The sequence below is a fragment of the Artemia franciscana genome, chromosome 16 (assembly GCF_032884065.1).
Source record: "Artemia franciscana chromosome 16, ASM3288406v1, whole genome shotgun sequence".
Taxonomy (NCBI): domain Eukaryota; kingdom Metazoa; phylum Arthropoda; class Branchiopoda; order Anostraca; family Artemiidae; genus Artemia; species Artemia franciscana.
Window position 1 is genome coordinate 25,218,619 of NC_088878.1, and position 19,562 is coordinate 25,238,180.

At 37.3% G+C, this 19,562-nt stretch overlaps 1 protein-coding gene across 1 annotated transcript; it reads right to left on the reverse strand.

Annotated features, from left to right (window-relative positions):
* Positions 1–7,844: 7,844 nt before the first annotated feature.
* LOC136036801 (craniofacial development protein 2-like) lies at positions 7,845–11,062 on the reverse strand. Its single transcript, XM_065719131.1, has 2 exons — positions 11,000–11,062; positions 7,845–8,438 (listed from the first exon to the last, which is right to left on the reverse strand). Exons 1-2 carry the CDS (start codon positions 11,060–11,062, stop codon positions 7,845–7,847), a joined length of 657 nt encoding a protein of 218 aa, XP_065575203.1.
* Positions 11,063–19,562: the final 8,500 nt, after the last annotated feature.

The window sequence follows — 19,562 nt, forward strand, 5'->3', positions numbered from 1 at the left end:
TAGAGCTCATGCCACATGAGCTCTTGGGTCTTGGCTCTTCCAACCTTGTCACAAGTGCCATATGAGCTCTTAGCTCTTGTTTCTTATCAAAACCCTTCTCTTTCTTTTTTATTAAGCATACCTTAATAATAAAATTCAAGCTCATCACAAAACATAAGGCATTTACCAAGGTGCCATAAAAGGCGTGGATACTCTACAATTATCTTATTTATTTATTAATTAATCAAACGGTAAGCAATAATGCTTGTCGCTATAACTGGTAATTGAGGTGTTAAAAAGAATGCTGTTTAAATCACAATTCAACGATTTTCGTCTAGAGTCGGTACATTCACATATTGCACAAAGGCTTTGAATTTAAAATAATGGCATAAAGCAATGATAAGTTCCGTTAGGTGGTTCTACAAATAAATGACGCAGTTTAACGCTATTACTTTTATTGTTGTTTCAGAAGTTAATTACTTGTTGGCCATACATGGGTCAACTTTTTTTTAGCCTGTCCATCTCGTACGACTACCATCAGTAACATCAATGCAGGACACTTCTAAGGGGTTGTATTTTTGGAATCTATAGGGTAAATATGTCGTTTTTGGCAAAATTGCCAAAAACCAAAATTTGGCATTTTTCAATGAAGATATTTTCAAGAAAGGCACTTTTTCAAAATTTGGGAGTAGGAAAAAATCTAAAGCGACACATACCCCCCCCCCTTCCCCCAGTTGATGCTATTGTGTACTATCCAGGAGAGATCTAGATCATCTCAGATATGCTAAAATTTAGGGTTTTGCGAGACTTTAAGAAAACTTAAACGACGACTGGATAATTGAGGTTCGAGCAAAACAATTTTTTCAAGCGGTGGTTTAGCCGTCCTGACAACTTGTCAATCAAAATTATTTGAAATGTTTGACTGCTATCTTTCTGTGACGGTTGATAACTTGGTAATAGTCAATCTTTATCTTCCAACCAATTACAGGGACGACACTTCAGAAAGAAAATTTGCTATCGCTTGCAGAAAGGTGGCCAAACTGTTCAAAAGGATCGAGAAGATGAACAGAGTGTATACTTATCGGAGACTTTAACTGTGATCTACTTGAGAATTCAAGTGCTAGAGCTGAAACGTGTCTATCTATTCTACCAACCGGTTACTCGATTGTACCGAAAGACCGATATTATTTATTTATTTCAACTTCTGGAAACACTTCTAATCTTGACCATCTAGTCTTTCTCCATCCTCCCAATCCAGATCTTATTGTGAAAGTCGGTCTGGAAGGTGAATATAGTGACCATATTCCTTTGTTCATGTCGATCCCCGTCCGAGATACTCCCTCTTTTGAATCTGTCAAAAGCAAATCAAAATTTTTGCGTGTTAAATCTTGGGACAAGATTGATAAGGGTATCTTCCCAGGGGAGTGTGACTTCATACTAGATAAAATCCGAGTTCTGTTTCAACTGCTCCAACGGCAACTTGGGATGGACAAGTCTGAAATTAGTATTGAACTGAATTTTTATTTTGCGCAAATTACCCACGCTCTAAAATATGCTGAGAAATTCGCTGTCCCAGTGAGAACGTGCAGATCTGGAACCGAAAAATTTGGATGGTCCAGTAACGAGAGCCTCAAATCTGCTTGTCAGTCCTTGAAATTTTGGCTACGTCTGTGGAATGATTGTGATAAACCTAGGAACAGAGTTGTAAATACTTTAAGGTTACTGACTAAGCGCCACTTTCAGAAGGAGCTCAAAGCTCACCGGGTTGGCCAAAGTGTTGCAATTGCGGAATCGATCGCAAATGACCCTAATAAGTTATGGAAAACTCGTTTGGCAAATAATAAAACTCGGGAAAGCAAAATTAAAATTAGTGAGAACCAGTGGCATTCATATTTCAAAAGTCAGTTCACCGAACCTGACGTTAACATTCTCAAGAAATTTGAAACGGATTTAAATAATCACTTACGTACTCCTGGACCGGGTACCTTTGTAGTAAGTTATAGTGAATTACGTGATGTTATACGAAAGCTTAACAAAAGACAGTCTATGGATTATGATGTCATATGCGCCCTTCATTTACAAAATGGGTCTGATAAGCTTGCGTGTCACCTTTCTTTGTTGTACCAAATGGTTTTTGCTGCGGTATAGTTCCAGATTCCTTTTGTGTTGGTCTTATTTCACCGATTCTAAAAAAAAGGGAAGGATCCGTCTGAATGCTCATCGTATCGACCTATAACAGTTTCAAGCGTTTTTGCGAAGGTGTTTGAATTACTTATAATTAATAACCTACGTTCTTTCTGTTACATGCCTCCTCACCAGTTCGGCTTCCAGCCTAAGATTGGTTGCTTCCATGCTCTATAATACCTGTGCAATTTGTTGATCGATGCAGATATTTCCAATGGTACTCTAGCACTTGGAACATACGATGTTAGTAAAGCATTTGATTTATTGTTGCATCCCCAAGCGATAATAAGCTTTTAAACCGTGGTGTATTGCAAGACTTAGTTAGACCTCTTTTGTACATATACCACCATATGAAAGCAAAAATACGTATACCTGGAATCAATTTGCTGACTGATGATATACCAATTCATATCGGGGTTAAGCAAGGTGCGGTTACTTCTCCCACGGTTTATAATAATGCAACGCTTCCAGCTCAGTGCCAACTTTCTTCCTGCTGTATATATTAAGGTACTGATTTGTCGATATTATGTTACGCAGACGACGTTTTTAATAATAGTAGGACTACCAGTGGGCTAGAAAAATGGTTTTTGGAGATCTGTAAAAACTACAGTGATATTGGACTTTCCCTAAATGCTGAAAAATGTGATGTTTTGATTTTTAATGAAATAGATGCGACTAGATCAGATGATATATCAATAGATCTGAATAGTAGAAGTAAAGCCATGTGTTAAGTTGAATTACCTTGGCCTTCCTACTGGAAAAAATCTGAAGAAAACTAGGCTATTGATGCTTGAAAGTATGGAAACGAAAATCCGTCGTGCATATCGTACAATTGTTAGTTCTCAGTCTCATTTCTTGCGAGGATTTACAATAGTGTCGTCCTGCCACATATTCTGTATTTAGTACCGTTTTACCCTATATTTAGTGAATCTGACCATCTTAGGATGAAGTGCGTTTTCTTCATATTTGCTAAGTTTCTGTTGCGAGTTCTTCCGTGGACCCGCAACTCCTATTTGATGAAAAAATCTAGCTTGTCTGACCCGTGTGCTAAGTTAGCTCAGCTGAAAGTACACATGTGCAATAAGCAAACCGGCCATGAATGGCAAAATGTTGTTTTTTGACGTGGAATTATTTTTGTTTGTATTTTAGAATGTAATTACGATATGTTGTTTCTTTCTTCTTTTTTTCCTTTTTTTTTCAATGTACTCCATCACTTCATTATTTTGTATGATGGGTTATAAATAAATAAATACATACATACACACATAAATCATATAATAATTCTGGTCCATCTATCATAATTCATATCTCGGTCAGTAGATATATTTGACACTAATAAATCCATTGATGCAGGTATTTTTTTTTACTTTCGGTGTCAGGTAGAGCTGTAGGATTATCAGAAAATCGCAAGTTTACCAAGGAGGCATAAACTTTGCGACAAAACAAGAGCTACCAAATTACATTAAAGGAGAAAACTTATTAAATTTGGCTAAGAAATTACTACCAAAAAGCGGTTCGTTTGTGGCTCGCAAAAAAATTAAGCAAAAAAAAAACAAGAGATTGTTTCTGTCATCTAGAAGCATGTATCAGACATTCTCATTAATAATGATATTAGGTTGATCAGTCAAAGCGATACCCAATAATTTTGGAAATAATAGATTTTTTTAACGTCACTACTAGAAGCGATAATATATTGAGTTTAAAACAGGGTCCCAGCGGCCACCAATTAATTTTAAACTTCAAATTAAATTTAAACCAATTAAATTTAAACTTCCATCCTAGGTTTCCTAAGGATGTGTCTAAGACAATATTTCATTTTTTACGTGAATTTAAAAATACGCAAGATTTAACAAAATCAGAATTACAAGTTTTTGCCGTTTTTCTGTAGGTTTTTTTTTTTTGCAGCAAGAACATCAAAAGTAACCTATATGCGACAAGTGAGCTAGTCTTTTACTCAGTCTCATAACCAGGTTTTTTACAGCTGTCAAAATAAGAAATTAACATGACAACTGAACATTCCCCTCGGGAAGACGATTCAAGATAAGTTTGTAGGGTTGGACAAGGCTATTTTTTAAGTACTCTTTCTTGGGCATTTCTAATCAGAACGAGTGGTTGCATTCCAACTACCTAGTAGAATTAAAAATGGTACCCAGTCAAAGAGAGCTCTTCAGGAGGGTATGATTCAGTTTACTAGTCCGCCACATCAAAATGCATTATGTTATCTAGATATAATGAAAGGAATCAGGAACAGCTGACATACATATCATTGCTCATTTAAAAACCTCTCACCGTGTTACTCTTGACTCGCAACTACTATCTCTGATCGGTGATTATTACTAACCCAGCCAAGTATTCAAGGCCCTGGTACAGTTTTCCATAGCACCATTAGTTTGAAAGCTGCTTAGATAAAGAAAGAAAAAGAGTAGGAGAAAGAGAGAGAGGGAAAGGAGGGAAGGAGGTATATAAAAAGAAAAGGAGATGGAGAAAGGGGTGGAGGGGAGAGGTACAGAAATCACTAAAGAGAGTGAAAAAAATACCTCTGGCAAATCCGGTTAGGACATTTCCAAGGTAGATTACTTTGAAGTGGGCATCTTCACTATCTTGAGATTTTCTTCTGAATAATCTTCTAAATAGAGAAGTTTCTACAGGCATAACGCAAGACCTTTACTTAATTGCATCACAGTTGAGTTACTTAAACTTATCAAAATCAAACTGATCTGAAATTACAAAGAAAACTTAGTGCCAGAAAATTTCAGTCACTTGTTACTGGTACCCTTGTTGAAGAAATTCAATAATAAAAACTTCACTGGAACGGCCAGGCCCTTTCGAAAATCTTGTCACACACCAGGTGACAAGTACCCAGTGTCAACGAAGACTGCAATGTTTATTGCAAAGAGCCGGAAGTTTGTCAAGTGGGGCGGAGCTAGTAGCACTACGATATTATACTATTTGGCAGAGTGGGCAACTCCACGCATTCTCCACTTTTAATTTGAAGACAAGAAAATTGTTTATATAACACTCAACGTAAATAACTTGACCCAGGCAACTGGACATACCAAAAATTCAATCCATCTTATTTAACAAAGCGCAGCTCAAAACATAGAAAGCTTTACACATCAAAAGGTCCATCCAGTTAGCTCAGTACTTATAACTCAACACTCCAAAGCAACTCAATTCGCCAAAAAATTAATCAAGGTAACTCAACCCACGAACAACTAAACGCAAGTACAATCTGAAACATACGGGTCTCTCCAATCATCTAAAAAGCAAATATGCGTCTTCAAATCCAGTAAGTGGATTAAGATCTACTCAGAAAATTTCCCACACTCTATCACACTACATAGAACGCTTGAAATTAGTTGAAAATAAAGTCTCCAAAGCCTTCCAAAGTTGGTTGGAACGACCAAGTGAGTTTTAGTGAAAGCCAGACAAAATTAACTTACTTGACTTACTTTGACTTAAGTCTCCTGCCGGGAACTGCTCGGCGTAGAGAGTGACGTCTGCCTCCTCCATCCACTTCGGTCCATGGCGAGTATTTGTTCTTCGCCCTGTCTGATGTTTGCCATCGTCAAGAACTCGGACAGGCTGTCGGACCGACGTTTCTTCGGTCGGCCGTGAGGTCGCTTCCAACCAACTTTGATAGGGTCGAAGTCACAGATCATTTTTGTGGGTAGATGTGGTGGCATTCGAAGCAGATGCTCGAACCATCGTAAGGTTCGCTCGGCTGCTTGAGTCAAAAACCAAAACTGCTTTGTGAGCTGCAGAAGCTTCTCATTGCTGATGAAGTCGGACCATCGTAGGCCCTCGATCCTCCTCCGATTCATTCCATGAAATACGTCTATTTTCTTGAGGGTTGCAGCTGATGCTTGCCATGTCTCAGCTCCGTAAAGCATCACAGAGCCGACTAGAACGTTGAAGATCAGCAGTTTCGTTGTGCGACTGATGTTTGGTTTTCGCCAGAGGTGACGATTCAGTTTACCCATGAAAGAAGACGCTTTAGATAATTTCGCCTGCAGCTCGGGGAGAAGGGAGCCATTTGAAGAAATTATGAAGCCCAGGTAGGTGAAGTCTTTAACAACCTCGATGCTAGTGGTGCTGTCCAGGCTAACTGGAGAGTTAACAGCAGGAGAAGACAGGTCTATGGCCATAATTTTAGTTTTGTTCCAGTTTGTATGCAGTCCTACTTTGGCAGCCTCTTCTCGTAGAATTCGGAGCACTTCTAGCACCTGTTCCATGGAGTCCACCAGAATGACCAAGTCATCGGCAAAATCAACATCTGTGATGGTATGATCTCTGAATATTAGCCCGAAGCTGAGAAGTGAAGCGGTTTTTGTCATAACGTAATCTATGATGACATTAAATAGCTCTGGAGCCACTGCACATCCTTGGTGCACCCCTATCGGGATTTGAAAGAATGGGCTGCACCAACCATTAACTTGTACACAGCTCTCCATCCCATGGTGCAGCGCCTTGAGAAGTCAGCAATATTTATCGGGTAGGTCAGTCAACTCTAGAATCCGGCAAAAAGCTTTTCGATCGACTGAGTCAAATGCAGCACGGAAGTCAACGAAGGCAATAAATGCTTTCTGTCGGTACTATGTGGTCTTCTCTACTGTTTGTCGAAAAGTGAAAATCTGGTCGATGGTTGAACGATCCGACATAAGACCAGCTTGCTCCAGTCGCCAGATTTTTCGAATGAAGGTCCGACATCGATCCAGCAGGACCATTGAAAACAGTTTGCCAAGAACTGACAGTAGGATTATTCCCCGGTTGTTTGAGCAGTCGCTTCTTGAGCCTTTTCTCTTCCATAAGGGGATGATGACAACCTTCCACCAATCTTCGAGAATTATCTCTGTTTGCCAGATTGTAGAGAACAGGGTGTGTAGAAACAGGAGCATTGCAGGACCTCCATATTTTAGCAGCTCTGAGTTTAAGCAGCAGATACCAGCAGCTTTATTATTCTTGAGTCTTTTTACTACATTCCAATTTCTGAGGGGCTGAAAGGCTCATCTGGAGGAACATCTGTTCCAGGTCTTTGACTGCAAGGTTGGCTGGGACTATCATTAGGAGCCACAGACGGACCAGTATTGTTGAGGAGCGAACAAGTGGTCCTTCCACCGCTCAAGACAAGAGCCTTCGTCAGAAAGAAGTGCACCATCTCTGGACAGGACGGGACCCAAGGTGGGAGTTTTATTTTCAGTGAGATATCGGAGATGCTTGAATAGGCTTACCATGTCTTTCTTTTTTGCAGCTAGCTCAATTTCATCGGCTTTCCTTGCAACAAACTGGGTTTTATCCCGCTGAATGAGTCTGTTCCACACTCTATTGAGCGTTCAATATGTGGTCATGTCCCCAAGAAGTCTTGCCTTCTGTCTTTGCTCTATGACTTGCAGTGTTTCATTAGTTAGCCACGATTCCTTTGGGTAACTCCTCATGCCAAGCACTAGTTGTGCTGCTTCGCTGGTCTACAATTTAAAATACTTCCAGAGATCTTCGCTGCTATTAAGTGAGCCAAGGGCCTTAAAGCGTTTCGATATCTCGATACTGTACTTCTGGCGAGTATCTGGTTCCTTTAGTTTCCCAATATCTGCAGCGACGGGTTTTCTTTCTGATCGTTGTGAATGGAGGCGAAGCCGAAGATCGGCACACACAAGCCTATGGTCTGCGTTTCCAAGCTCTGCTTATCTGTAAGTTCTGCAGTTCTTCACCAATGATCTCCAGTGTTTGGAAATAATGACGTAGTCAATCATCTTCTTTGTACAACCGTCATTACTATACCATGTGTACTGATGAATAGTTTTGCGGTGGAAGTAGGTGTTTGCAGTATAAAGTTCACGAGATTGGCAAAGTTCAAGTAAGCAGGGCCCATTGTCGTTAAGTGGCTCGGGGGATACAGGACCAAATGTGCCACGCCATACACCCATATCATCGCGCACTGTCGCATTAAAGTCGCCAAGGAGAACAATTATATCATGGTGGGGTACTGTTGCAAGGCATCTAGACAAAGCAGAGTAGAAATCCTTCTTAGTCGCATCATCAGAATCATTGGTCGGGGCATAGCTTACGATGACAGTCATCTTGCCATGCTTGTGTCCATAGCGGGCCTTCATTAATCTGTCAGATACAGCTTCGTGTAAAAGTAAGGCCTTTCTTGTAAGGCTATTTAGTGCAAGGCTAACACCATTCCTTCCCGAGCTTCCTCCAGACCAGAGTAATAAGTCACTGTTACCTATTCGCTCTTCTCTGCTTCCAAGTAAGACCTGTTTCTGTAAGACCTACAATTGAATCACTGTTCTTGCCAAGTTCTTCAGAGAGTAGGTTCTTTGACGCAGGTGCAATCAGAGTCAAGAAATTCCAGGTGGCTATTCGTAGCCCCCCTTCAGTCCATAAGCTTTAGTCTGTCAGTCTTTCTGACGTCGTCAGCATGTCCATTGACGCGCGATGGTCGAGATCTTTAAAGGGAATCCGGGTCCAAGGCTATATTGTCACTTTTCGTAGCACTTAATTGTCGGGTGGAGGGTCGCTAGCACAACCAACCCTAGGCCTGGAATCTGATTAGAGCTAGGTTAAACCTAGGTACTGAGATTCCTGGGGTGGACTCCATCCACCATATGAGGTTGCAGCCGTCCTGATCGGAGTGTTTAGTTGCGGGAGAAACTCCATATCCAGTGGCACGTGGTCAACAGACAGAGTCTGCCTCATTCTGGACAAACTCCATTCACCTTCAATCAGACAAAATTAACCCTCCATTCAGACAAAATTAACAATATATTATTATTAAAGCAACATATTCCAATGTTCTAAATTGTGAAATTACAGTCATTGCTTGGACTACTAATAGGACAAAAACTAAACCAAAACAACACGTTACAACACAAAGAAACACAAGAGAAAAAGAAGAAATTCAAGTTACTTGAATAATTAAGCAAAACATTACTTGCAAAATGTGTAAAAGCTTAAATATACAAGTTTTTAATTCTTAATATGTTTCGGAGTAATACACATGCTTTCGTAGTATTTTTACCTTGTTTGTTATAACCACTTGCACAAAAACGGTAAGCAATTAAAAACCGGAACACTTTCCAGAAATGGGAACAGGGAACGGAGAGGAAAAATTCCTCCGAAATTTTCAGTCTCCAGGGATTTTTCACTAAGGAAATCTTTTTCTAGCCAACTAATAGAAAAAAAGAACCAACACGAAACTATTAGCTGAACTATGAATTATTGATTCGAATAGAGCTATATATATACATGAGCTATGAATATATGAGCTTGAATTATCTTGGCCTTCCTATTGGAAAGAATCTGAAGAAAACTAGGCTATTGATGCTTGACAGTACGGAAACGAAAATCTGTCGTGCATATGGTAAAATTATTAGTTCTCAGTTACATTTGATTAGAACCCATCTTCCGAGGATTTATAATAGAATTAGAATTTGATTAGAACCCATCATAGTATGAAGCGTGTTTTCTTCAAATTTGCTAAGTTTCTGTTGCGAGTTCCTCCGTGGACCCGCAACTCCTATTTGATGAAAAAATGTTGCTTGTCTGACCCGTGTGCTAAGTTAGCTGAGCTGAATGTACACATGTGCAATAAGCAAACCGGCCATGAATGGCAAAATGTTCTTTTTTGACGTGGAATTATTTTGTTTGTATTTTAGAATGTAATTACGATATGTTGTTCCTTTCTTTTTTCTTTTATTTTCAATGTACTCCATCATTTTATTATTTTGTATGATGGGTTATAAATAAATACATACGTATATACAATAATTTAGAATTATAAAATAATGGTGTTTCGTCTATTAAAATTTTTTGCTTCGATCCAAAACACTTTTCCTGTGACTTCCTTCTCTTTTTTCCTTTTTTTTCCTTCTCTCCTTTTTCCTTTGACCCATTACTAAGTTCTCAAGCATGAATACCGAAGCACCAAAACTTTCAGAAATATAATTAGTTATCAATTATTTTCAAAAGAAGCTAAGCACGTATTCCGTCCGTCAGAAGGAAAGTATCTCTGTGAAGACTTCAATAACAGGGAAAACACCTAGTACTCCGTTGAGCTTTTTTTAGAACTAAGATCTTAACAGTTTCAATCCACTTAAAAAGGACGTAGCTCTGAACCCTGGTTCCCTACCACTTCAACTGCAATTATTCTACATGTGGCTTTCAGCACTGTCTGTTCTTTGAGTTACCATGTTTCTAACCTTAGGAAAAAACTCAATTACGCTATGTGATCGCAGACTACATTCCGACAACTAAGTTTCCCAGTGAATCAGCAATGACTTTCGTATATCTACTATATGTGTCCCTTGCTAGAATACGCGTGCCGCGTTTGCGGACCACATGTGCACAACATTGAGTTGCTATCAGTTTTGAGGTGCTATCCGCCATTCATTGCGAACACACCTAAACTAGTTGAACCAGTATTGTTTCTTCGTGTCATACATGATGCAGGAAATTGATTTGGATTAGCCTGCTGTAAACCTAATTTGGATAATATCTGGTGCTGTTTGAAGCTGGGGGGTTGTAAAAAAGCCCCCCTTGCGTGTAATTCGTTAGCTTATTTTATTTTGAGTTACTAATTGGTAGTTTACGATGTCGTCTTGGAAAATCGGAGACGTTGCGGTTGCCGAATTATTATTGGTGAAGTCAAGCAAGCATCAGGTCCAGGAAAATCCACCGTTTTCTGCTACGGGTCACATGTTTTTCAAATAGTTTCTACCCAAAGCCTCCACGCATCAAATTAAAGAGAACAGAGGAGCTGCAAAAAACTGCCAACGAGACCAAGCTTGCTTTCCATTAAATGGACAATGATTTAGAAATCTACCAGCCATACCTTGAAAAATATCGTGCTAAGTGCAAGGGCACTGTCTCTAACAGCAACGACCAACCAGGACATCTTTCAAAACATCCTCCGTCGAATCCAAACCAGGATATAGACAACAAATCTTCTGACCTGAGCATCAGACTAACTCAGACCTAGCAGGAACTAGAAGCGGTAAAAGTGAATCTCAGAGAAGAAATCTTACGCAAAGCTTCTGATCGCATGAACAATCAACTCCCGCACTCAGCTGAATCAGTTACATTTGACGTGTGTGATTCTTTTATGTCCGAGTACTCGCCAAAATTTGAGCTTATCGAAAAGTAACTGAAAGCCCTAAGAAACAGCTCCTTGATCGTCGAAAAGTGAGTGAAAAAGATCAAAAACAGACTTGATGATATTTAGCAGGAAGATAGGCTGGATTCGTTTATCTTCAGTGGTGTCAAACAAGCTCCGGGTGCTGACCTTAATCGTGTATTAACAGTATTATCTTGGACAAGATGAGCGTACAGGTTACTGTTTTTGAACTAACTAAAGTGTATAGATTTACCCTTCCTGTGAATCCTACGAGGCCTGATATGATTGCCCCGGTGCTCGCCCAGTTCTCGTCTAAAGATGTTGCTAGAAAGGTATTTGCTGCCAAGAGCAAACTGGCCAAATCTGGTATATTTTGGTCTGAAAGTTTAACGAAGAAGCGACGGGAAATACTGCAACTTGCTCGTGATAGGTTAAATAACCACTGATAGGTGATAGGTTAAATAGGTTAAATAGGTTATTATTTCGTTATAATAGTTGAAAATGTGTTCTATAGTATTTATATTCTCTCTTAGTCATAGTTCTTTAATAGAAATTAGTATGATTTATTTATGAATATTTTCGTGATTACTACAGTTAGAAAATAATCGTTTTTCGCTTGATAATATTTTGTCAAGTGATGTTGGTAGCCGATCATAATTTTTGGATAAACAGCCTGCAAGGCTTAAGTAAATATATTGTAAATTTATAATATATAAATGTATGATATATTTGTAAATATATAGTAAATATATTACAATAGATAATGTGCGTGCACCCGTTATGCAGTCCAGATTCCAGATTTTCCACTGGAATTGCCATTTAACTACTTCACATGAAGATTTAGTTGATATAATTAACAAACTGGACAGTGAGGTGCAAGTCATACGTATTTGTGAATCATATATTAGTGAACAGTGTCCTGCTTCGCAATTTAATTTACCTGGTTACACACTTACTTCCAAGAGCTGGTCAGTGATGGAAAAGGGAGGCTTAGCATTTATTATCAAGGATGATGTAAAATTTAAAGTAAGGGAAGATTTGTCATAATGGATTGAAGGTAAGATTGAAACTTTGCTAGCCCAGATTTTTTCCTAGTGCAATTTGAAATTTAATTTCTGAAATAATTCAAAATTTTGATAAAATGGTAAATCATGGGTGACTATAACTTTGATTTATTAGATCTTCAAGCCATTAATTTGGATTTCCTTGATATTTGGATTTGATTGATAATGTTTTTCGTCAGTGATGTTTTGGCGGAAGATAGCACATGCGACGTATTAGCCCATTCTTGTTTGCACAACTTACCGCTTCTTTGTTCGTTACAAAAGTTATCAGATTGTAAAATTGAAAGAAAAAATAAAATTCTTCGGCGTGACATGACAGAAGTTAATCTGGCTAAATTCAAAAATGAACTTAGTTCGTTGGATTGGGAGGTGGTTTACAGTGAAAAGAAGGATACTTCAAAAGCTTTTAATATTTTTTCAGATATCCTTTACCCTGTGTTTGAGAAAAATTGCCCATTGTATGAAACTAAATGTAAGAAAGCTAAACCGAGAAAGCCGTTGATTACTGATGAAATTTTGAGTTTATTAAGCCAAAGAAATAAATTATATTGTCAATATCTTGATAACCCATCTGAAGTGATTTTAAATGAGTTTAAAGAGTTGAGAAATTATATAAATAAATCAAGAAGAAATGCAAACAATGAGCATTATTTAAACCGTTTAAAGAGTAAGAAAGTTAATATACGTTGGGAATTGTCCGTGAAGTGATAGGATGTGAAAAAAAGATACGAGTATAACCGAATTAATTAATAATATAATTATTGATAGCAAATTGGAAATAGCAAATTACATGGGTGATTATTTTTTGAAGATTGGTAGTGATATACAGAATTAAGTGTCTAGAGGTGGTGGTGCTGACAATCTTAACACACATCCTTTAAGCATGAAGGCTGGGTTTGAATTTGTACCATTTACTGTTGAAGAAGTTAAAAAAAGTGTTTGTGGTCTTAAATCAAATTCTTCTGGTGTAGATGGATTGAACTTAAAGGCTTTTAAGTTTGCGTCAGTGCATCTTTACCCAGTACGGTTTATTTAATTAATCTGTCAATTTTTGAAGGCCATTTCCGGTCGGAACTGAAACGGTCAAAAACACAACTTTACATAAAGGTGGGGGACCCCTCGGACCTTTGTAACTGGCAAATGATTTCGATTTTTACCTTTATTTAGTAAAATTTATGAAAAAGTTATTTATAAGCAATTGTATAATTTTTTGGATACAAAAGAAAATATTGTATGATGGCCAGTTCGGTTCCAGAAGCAAAATTTCCACTAGTCATGCAGCACACCATCTCTTAAGTTTTGTTGATAATGCTCTTAAAAATAATCTGGTTCCTTTAACTGTTTTGGTAGACTTCCATAAGGCTTTTGACAGTGTTGAATTTAATACTCTTCTAAGTAGACTAAACCGGCTTGGATTAGGTAGTACTTGTGTAACGTGGTTTTCATTGTACTTGCATGGCCGCAGTATCAAAGTTGCTTTATCAGATATATTAAGAAAAGAGTTCGATTTTAAGTGTGGAGTGCCTCAAGGTTCCGTGCTGGGACCTCTACTTCATCTTATTTACGTTAATCCCCTGGCTCCACATGTTGGAGAGGAGGCACTGACCTCTTTCGTGGACGACACTGCGATAACAGTAATTGATAGTTGTTTGGTGGAGGATGTACATAAGGCTAACTTAGCATTTGGACGTATACGCAGTTTTACAGTTGGTAGTTCCCTGGCAGTTACCACATCTAAAACAAATTAGATTTTTTTAGTAGAACAGGTAGGTTACTTAATGATATCTATAATAACATATTTTTTGGACATTTCCCCATTAAACAATATTTGAAATTAGGTATTTGGGGTTTTATTTAGATAATAATATTAGCTGGAAGAAGTATTGTAGTGTTATTGGTGCGAAAATGACTAAGGGTCTAGGAATTCTCAGACGAGCAAAAAAAACATTTCCATTCAAGATCTTAAAAATCATTTTTTTTTTATCTTGTTCATCCTTATATAGATTATGGTTGTGCTCATTGGGCAAGCAATTATAAAAGGATCCAGATTTTGAAAAATAAAAGCATTCGATTGATTGCAGACATAAAAGAGAAAGTTGAATCCAAAACTATTGCTAGCTTTCCACTGTGTAATGTTTTAAATGCTGGTCAGATTCCTGACTACCAAGCATCAATTTTTGCGGTCCAAAGCATGAAACATATATGCCTCGGGTATTTTCATGATTATTTTTCCATGAATCAGGAGCACCATAATTATGATACAAGAAATTCAGAACTTTTAAGCCACGAAAAAAGAAAAACTGTCAGATCATCATATATGGCTCATAATCTGGGGCCTACTGTTTGGAATAATCTGCCGCCTAGCATCAGGGAGTATGTCACTTTATATGGGTTTTAAAATAAATTAAAAACATTTTAGTTAGCTAGTAGATTTTGAAGGGTGGGAGGTTTTTTATTTTTTTTTCCCGCAGTTTTTTGGGGTGGGGTGGGGGCTGAAACCGGTAAAAAATAATTGATAGGACTATCATGTTGTATAGCGTTCATGTGTATGTATTGTTGTTTTTTTATATATAAGATAGGCTAGGTGGATAATCATGAGTTGTTATGTTTAGATATTTATTTATAAGATATAAATCATCACAGAAATTTGCAGCACAAGTCCTTAGAATTTTCTTTTTGCAGCAATAATTTATTAGTATTGTCATTTTATTTATGTTTATATTGTGAATAAAAATAAAATCTACGTACTTACCTACCTACCACTCCCGCCATATCTATTTATTACACGGTCAATGTCCACCTCAATATTTCGGTGAGTGTTTATAATGGCTAGTCCTGTCAGTCTAGAGTCCTTTCAGTTAGAGCTCTTCGTTAATACTTCCTCTTCTATTCATCCAAAAATATTCGGATAAAAACCAAAATCGTCACAACAATACAAACTCTAATAAAGATGCATGTAGGTATGTGCTTCAAACTAAGTAAATGAGTCGAAATACTCTTTAAAAAACAAATTATTATGTGTTTGTTATTTTTGTATTTGATAGGTATAGATTGGTGATTTAAATCCTCGGGGTTTCAAGCTGTAGTAGACTTCTAATTAGTTTTTTTTAATCTTAAGATTTTCAGATATTCAATTCCAACGTTTAAATATTGATACGTCTGTTGAGCACAAAAATGAAAATTAAAAATTTGTCTCAGATTTAGCATTAAGTAAGAGAATTGTACTGTAAAAAATTTTGATTTATAAACGACTAATCGTAGAAATACGACTGGATGGCACGTATCAAGGTAAGTATAAAAATCATCAATGGTATATATAGCAGCGTAGACAATTTTATGGACAAATATATACGACCCCTATACAAAACATAGCGATATTTTGTGACTTAATGATATTGAGAAGATGAGAAATTCTGAAGTAATGTTGTAGTTACATTCCGTTTCCGTGGTTAACTCAAGTTGTATGAATTTCCACTTTTTATCAACATTTTGTTTGTAAATGTTAGAAAAAAAATGATGATATTCCACCAATTCATAATGCAAATTCAGAGACCCACCTATACCAGCTAGATTCTTTTCTAGCCTTCTTTTATAAAGCCTTCTTTTATAAACTATTTTTCTTAAATGATTACTCCGACCTTGGAAGGAGTATTTTGACTCATATACTTAGTTTTATGTATATACTCAAGTATAATACGAATTTTCATTAAAGCTCTAAAGAGTATGGCCTATATTTTAATGTTTTAGGATGAATAGAGGAGGCGATATTTTGTATAAAGTAGAGCTTTAATTAGATGAAAATAGGCATTAAAATGAAAAATGGCCACCATTTCCTCACCAAAAGCCAAAACTTAAATCAATAAATTTTGCACTTCTCATACATTTACTTCTTATTATACAAATCTCCTAAAAACAACAATGTTGTCAAAACCACCCTGCTTTAAAAAAAAAGGAAACCCAAAAAACCAAAACAGACAGCCAAAAAAAGTAATGATATCAATTTCGTCACCTCAGTGGCATAAGAAGATTCGAAAACAAATTTTTGACAGTAAAAAGAAGCAAAAATTTTGCTTTTCATCCCCGTTGTGACAGTACGAATCCTGAAATATCATTTCGACAGCCTAAAGAAGTTACGATTTTAAATTTCCCCTCCTTACTATTACGAAATGAATACTTTAACCTCCCAGTTGGCTCTTGTGGTAATACGGACAGATTCCCTTGATAAACCTAAATTTAATTAAATACTTTTTGGCGGTATGTGACATTAGTAAAATCTAACAGAGACCGCCCAAAGTGTCTAAAACCTTGTTTCAAACTTGTTTGTAAAAATAAACAGTCTTAATATTTAAAAATTTATGAAAAACTCAACTATTAAAAACCAATTACAAAAAATAGCTTTCGTCGTAACCCGAACCAGAGCAAGTGGTCCCAACCACAAATCCACCATCACGTCAGGGAAGCGTGCACCCCCTGCTCCCCCTGGATCTGCAACTGGCCTTGGGGGGCAAATTATGGTCTCGGGGTACATGAGGAATGGTGGGGGCAGTTGCCCCCTCTTCACCATAACAATTTACGCCCGTTACCGCAAACCATTGCCACTTAGGGGCTGGAGAACCATTCAAAGTTGTATGTTAAAAGAGGAATTACTTTTTAAAATTAATTACTTATTTTTACTATTTAGTTGAGAAGATGAATTCATTTTTATTTTATAGCCAATAAAGAATTCGCTGTACATGGGGATTGTCGGCGAAGCAAAGTGCTATCTATGAAAATTTTGTATGAAAAGCTTTCGTTCACTTTTTTCTCCGTTCTCTATTTTCTCTGTTCTTTTCAATAATGTAAATGGGCTCCCGACAGGTCTTGAAGGGACTGTACAGAATAAAATATTACTTCAAGCCAAAATTAGTCGTTGTTTTTTTGCAAGTGATTACAGTTTCTAGTACCAAAAAAACCTGATCCTGCCTGAAATTGGTCCCAAACGACGGTTTTCATACAAAATAAGGGGCTAAAATTGAATTTTAAATTTGTATTCTTACATAATGTTGTCCAGAATGTGTTGCTTTTATTTACCCATGGTGAATCAAACTTCCCTGGTCTTCTAAATCGTTATTTTCAATCACTGTTGATACTGTGGCCCCACCATTTTCCCTTCTAGCTTTCTCAACCTTTCTCTCATTATCGGCCTAGAAAGCAGGATTGAACCAAACTTTTTGTACAGCCTACTGTTTGAAATATGGTTAGTCAACCGGGTAACCAGAACAGTCCGTAGCCAATTTCTCTGGAAAACAACTAACGAATTTTCATCTGTTTTTCGGAGCGTTCATGCTTCAGAGCCATATTTGACCACTGTCATCATTGTAGCCTCCAAAATTCTAATCTTAGTTTGCACACTTATCTTGCTATTCTTCCAAACTTTTTTAAGTGTGAAAAAACACTCTAAGCCTTGGCTATTCTATTTGTAGCATCTTCACTGCTCCCTCCGTCTTTACTAATAATACTACCAAGGTACAATACTACCAAGTACAGGAAAGGCAATGGGGGACCACGGAATCAAACGCGAAGGAAAAACTTTCCAAGACTTGGGTTATGCTGATGATTTAAGCATCCCAGATTATTGATTTAAACGTCCAATAACTATGCTTTTGGTAATGGCATGACCCTACATAGTCTCTGGGAGAGAGTTTTCCATAGGCAGAAAAGTTTCTGGGGGAAGTTTCCAGGATAAATTTTACAAGCGGGGACGAGGATTTCCTGGCGTCATTTGAAAACCGTACAAACTAAATAAGAAGTAGAACTGGAAGTAAGCAGTAACATTAAAACTTAAAACAAACAGAACTTATTCTTTATAAAAGGGGGGCTACCCCCCCCCTATAATAAAAATAAAATAGTTCTTAGCAGTGTTGCTTCTACAATAAATTTAAGTTAAAAACAAGCAAAGAATAATTTAAAAACAAAACTTTCGGAATGGTCAAAAACCGAACACTCAGTAACTACAGTCCCCCACCTTGAACACCAACAAAAATTGGGATCAATGAATTGGTATCACTTCTGTCTCCTTTTTTTCTACGAGGGTTATGGGGTGAGTAGAAAATCATATATTTTATATCTACTATTTAGCAGTACTGTCTTAAAACAACCCTGTATTTTTCACTTCCTTTCCTCTGTAATTCCCTCTCAGTGGCTTTATATATTTATTCTACTAAGTTTATTTTCTTCTTTTGCTGATGTTACCTATAGTTCTGGCTACAAATTAAATAAAAAAGCAAGTTTTTTCAACTGAAAGTAAGCAGCAACATTAAAACTTAAAGCGAACAGAAATTATTACGTATATGAGGAGTTTCACCCCCTCGTCAATACCTCGCTCTTTACGCTAAAGTTCAAATTTTGTTCCAATCCCTTTAAAATGACCCCTGACTCACAAAGACCGTTTAATTAGAATAAATAGCTTTTTTGAAAGTACTAAAAAACTTTAGCATAAAGAGCGAGGTATTGACGAGGGGGCGAACCCCCTCGAATACTTAATTATTTCTGTTCGTTTTAAGTTTTTATGTTGATCCTTACTTTCAGTTGAAAACTGCTATTTTTTTTTCGTTTTTTAAAGAATACTGGGAAATCCGGCACCCCCTTCATGAAAATTCTCTACCCCCATGAAAAATTCCTTCAGGGAAAGTTACTCCCACGTAACCCTCTCCCCCCCCCCCAGCAGAAACAATCCCACTGGAACATATGAATACTTTCCAAAACCAGTACTATATGTAAACAATGGGAAAGCTCATAACTTGTAGTCTTTCCCCTGGGGACTGTGGGGGATTAAGTCGTCCTCAAAGACACAGTTATTATATTTCTCAACTATGCAGAACAAAATGACTATCTCAAAATTTTGATCCGGTGACTTTGGGAAAAAATTAGTGTTCGAAGGGGGAAAGTATTCAAGGGCTACTGGGTTGGTACGATCACCCCTGGGAAAAAAAACAAAAAAAATACATAAACACGCACCTTCTTCTGGCAAAAAATTCAAAATTCTCCATTTTTACAGATTGGCGCTTAAAACCTCGGTAGTACGATTCTCTAAAACGCTGAATCTGATGGTGTGGTTGTAATTCATAAAACACTATATTTACAATCAAATTGATTTTTTGACAAAAAATTGCATCTTTGCACAGATGATGAAAATGATAGTAGTATCTCTTCAACTCTTTAAGAAAACAAAGTTTTTT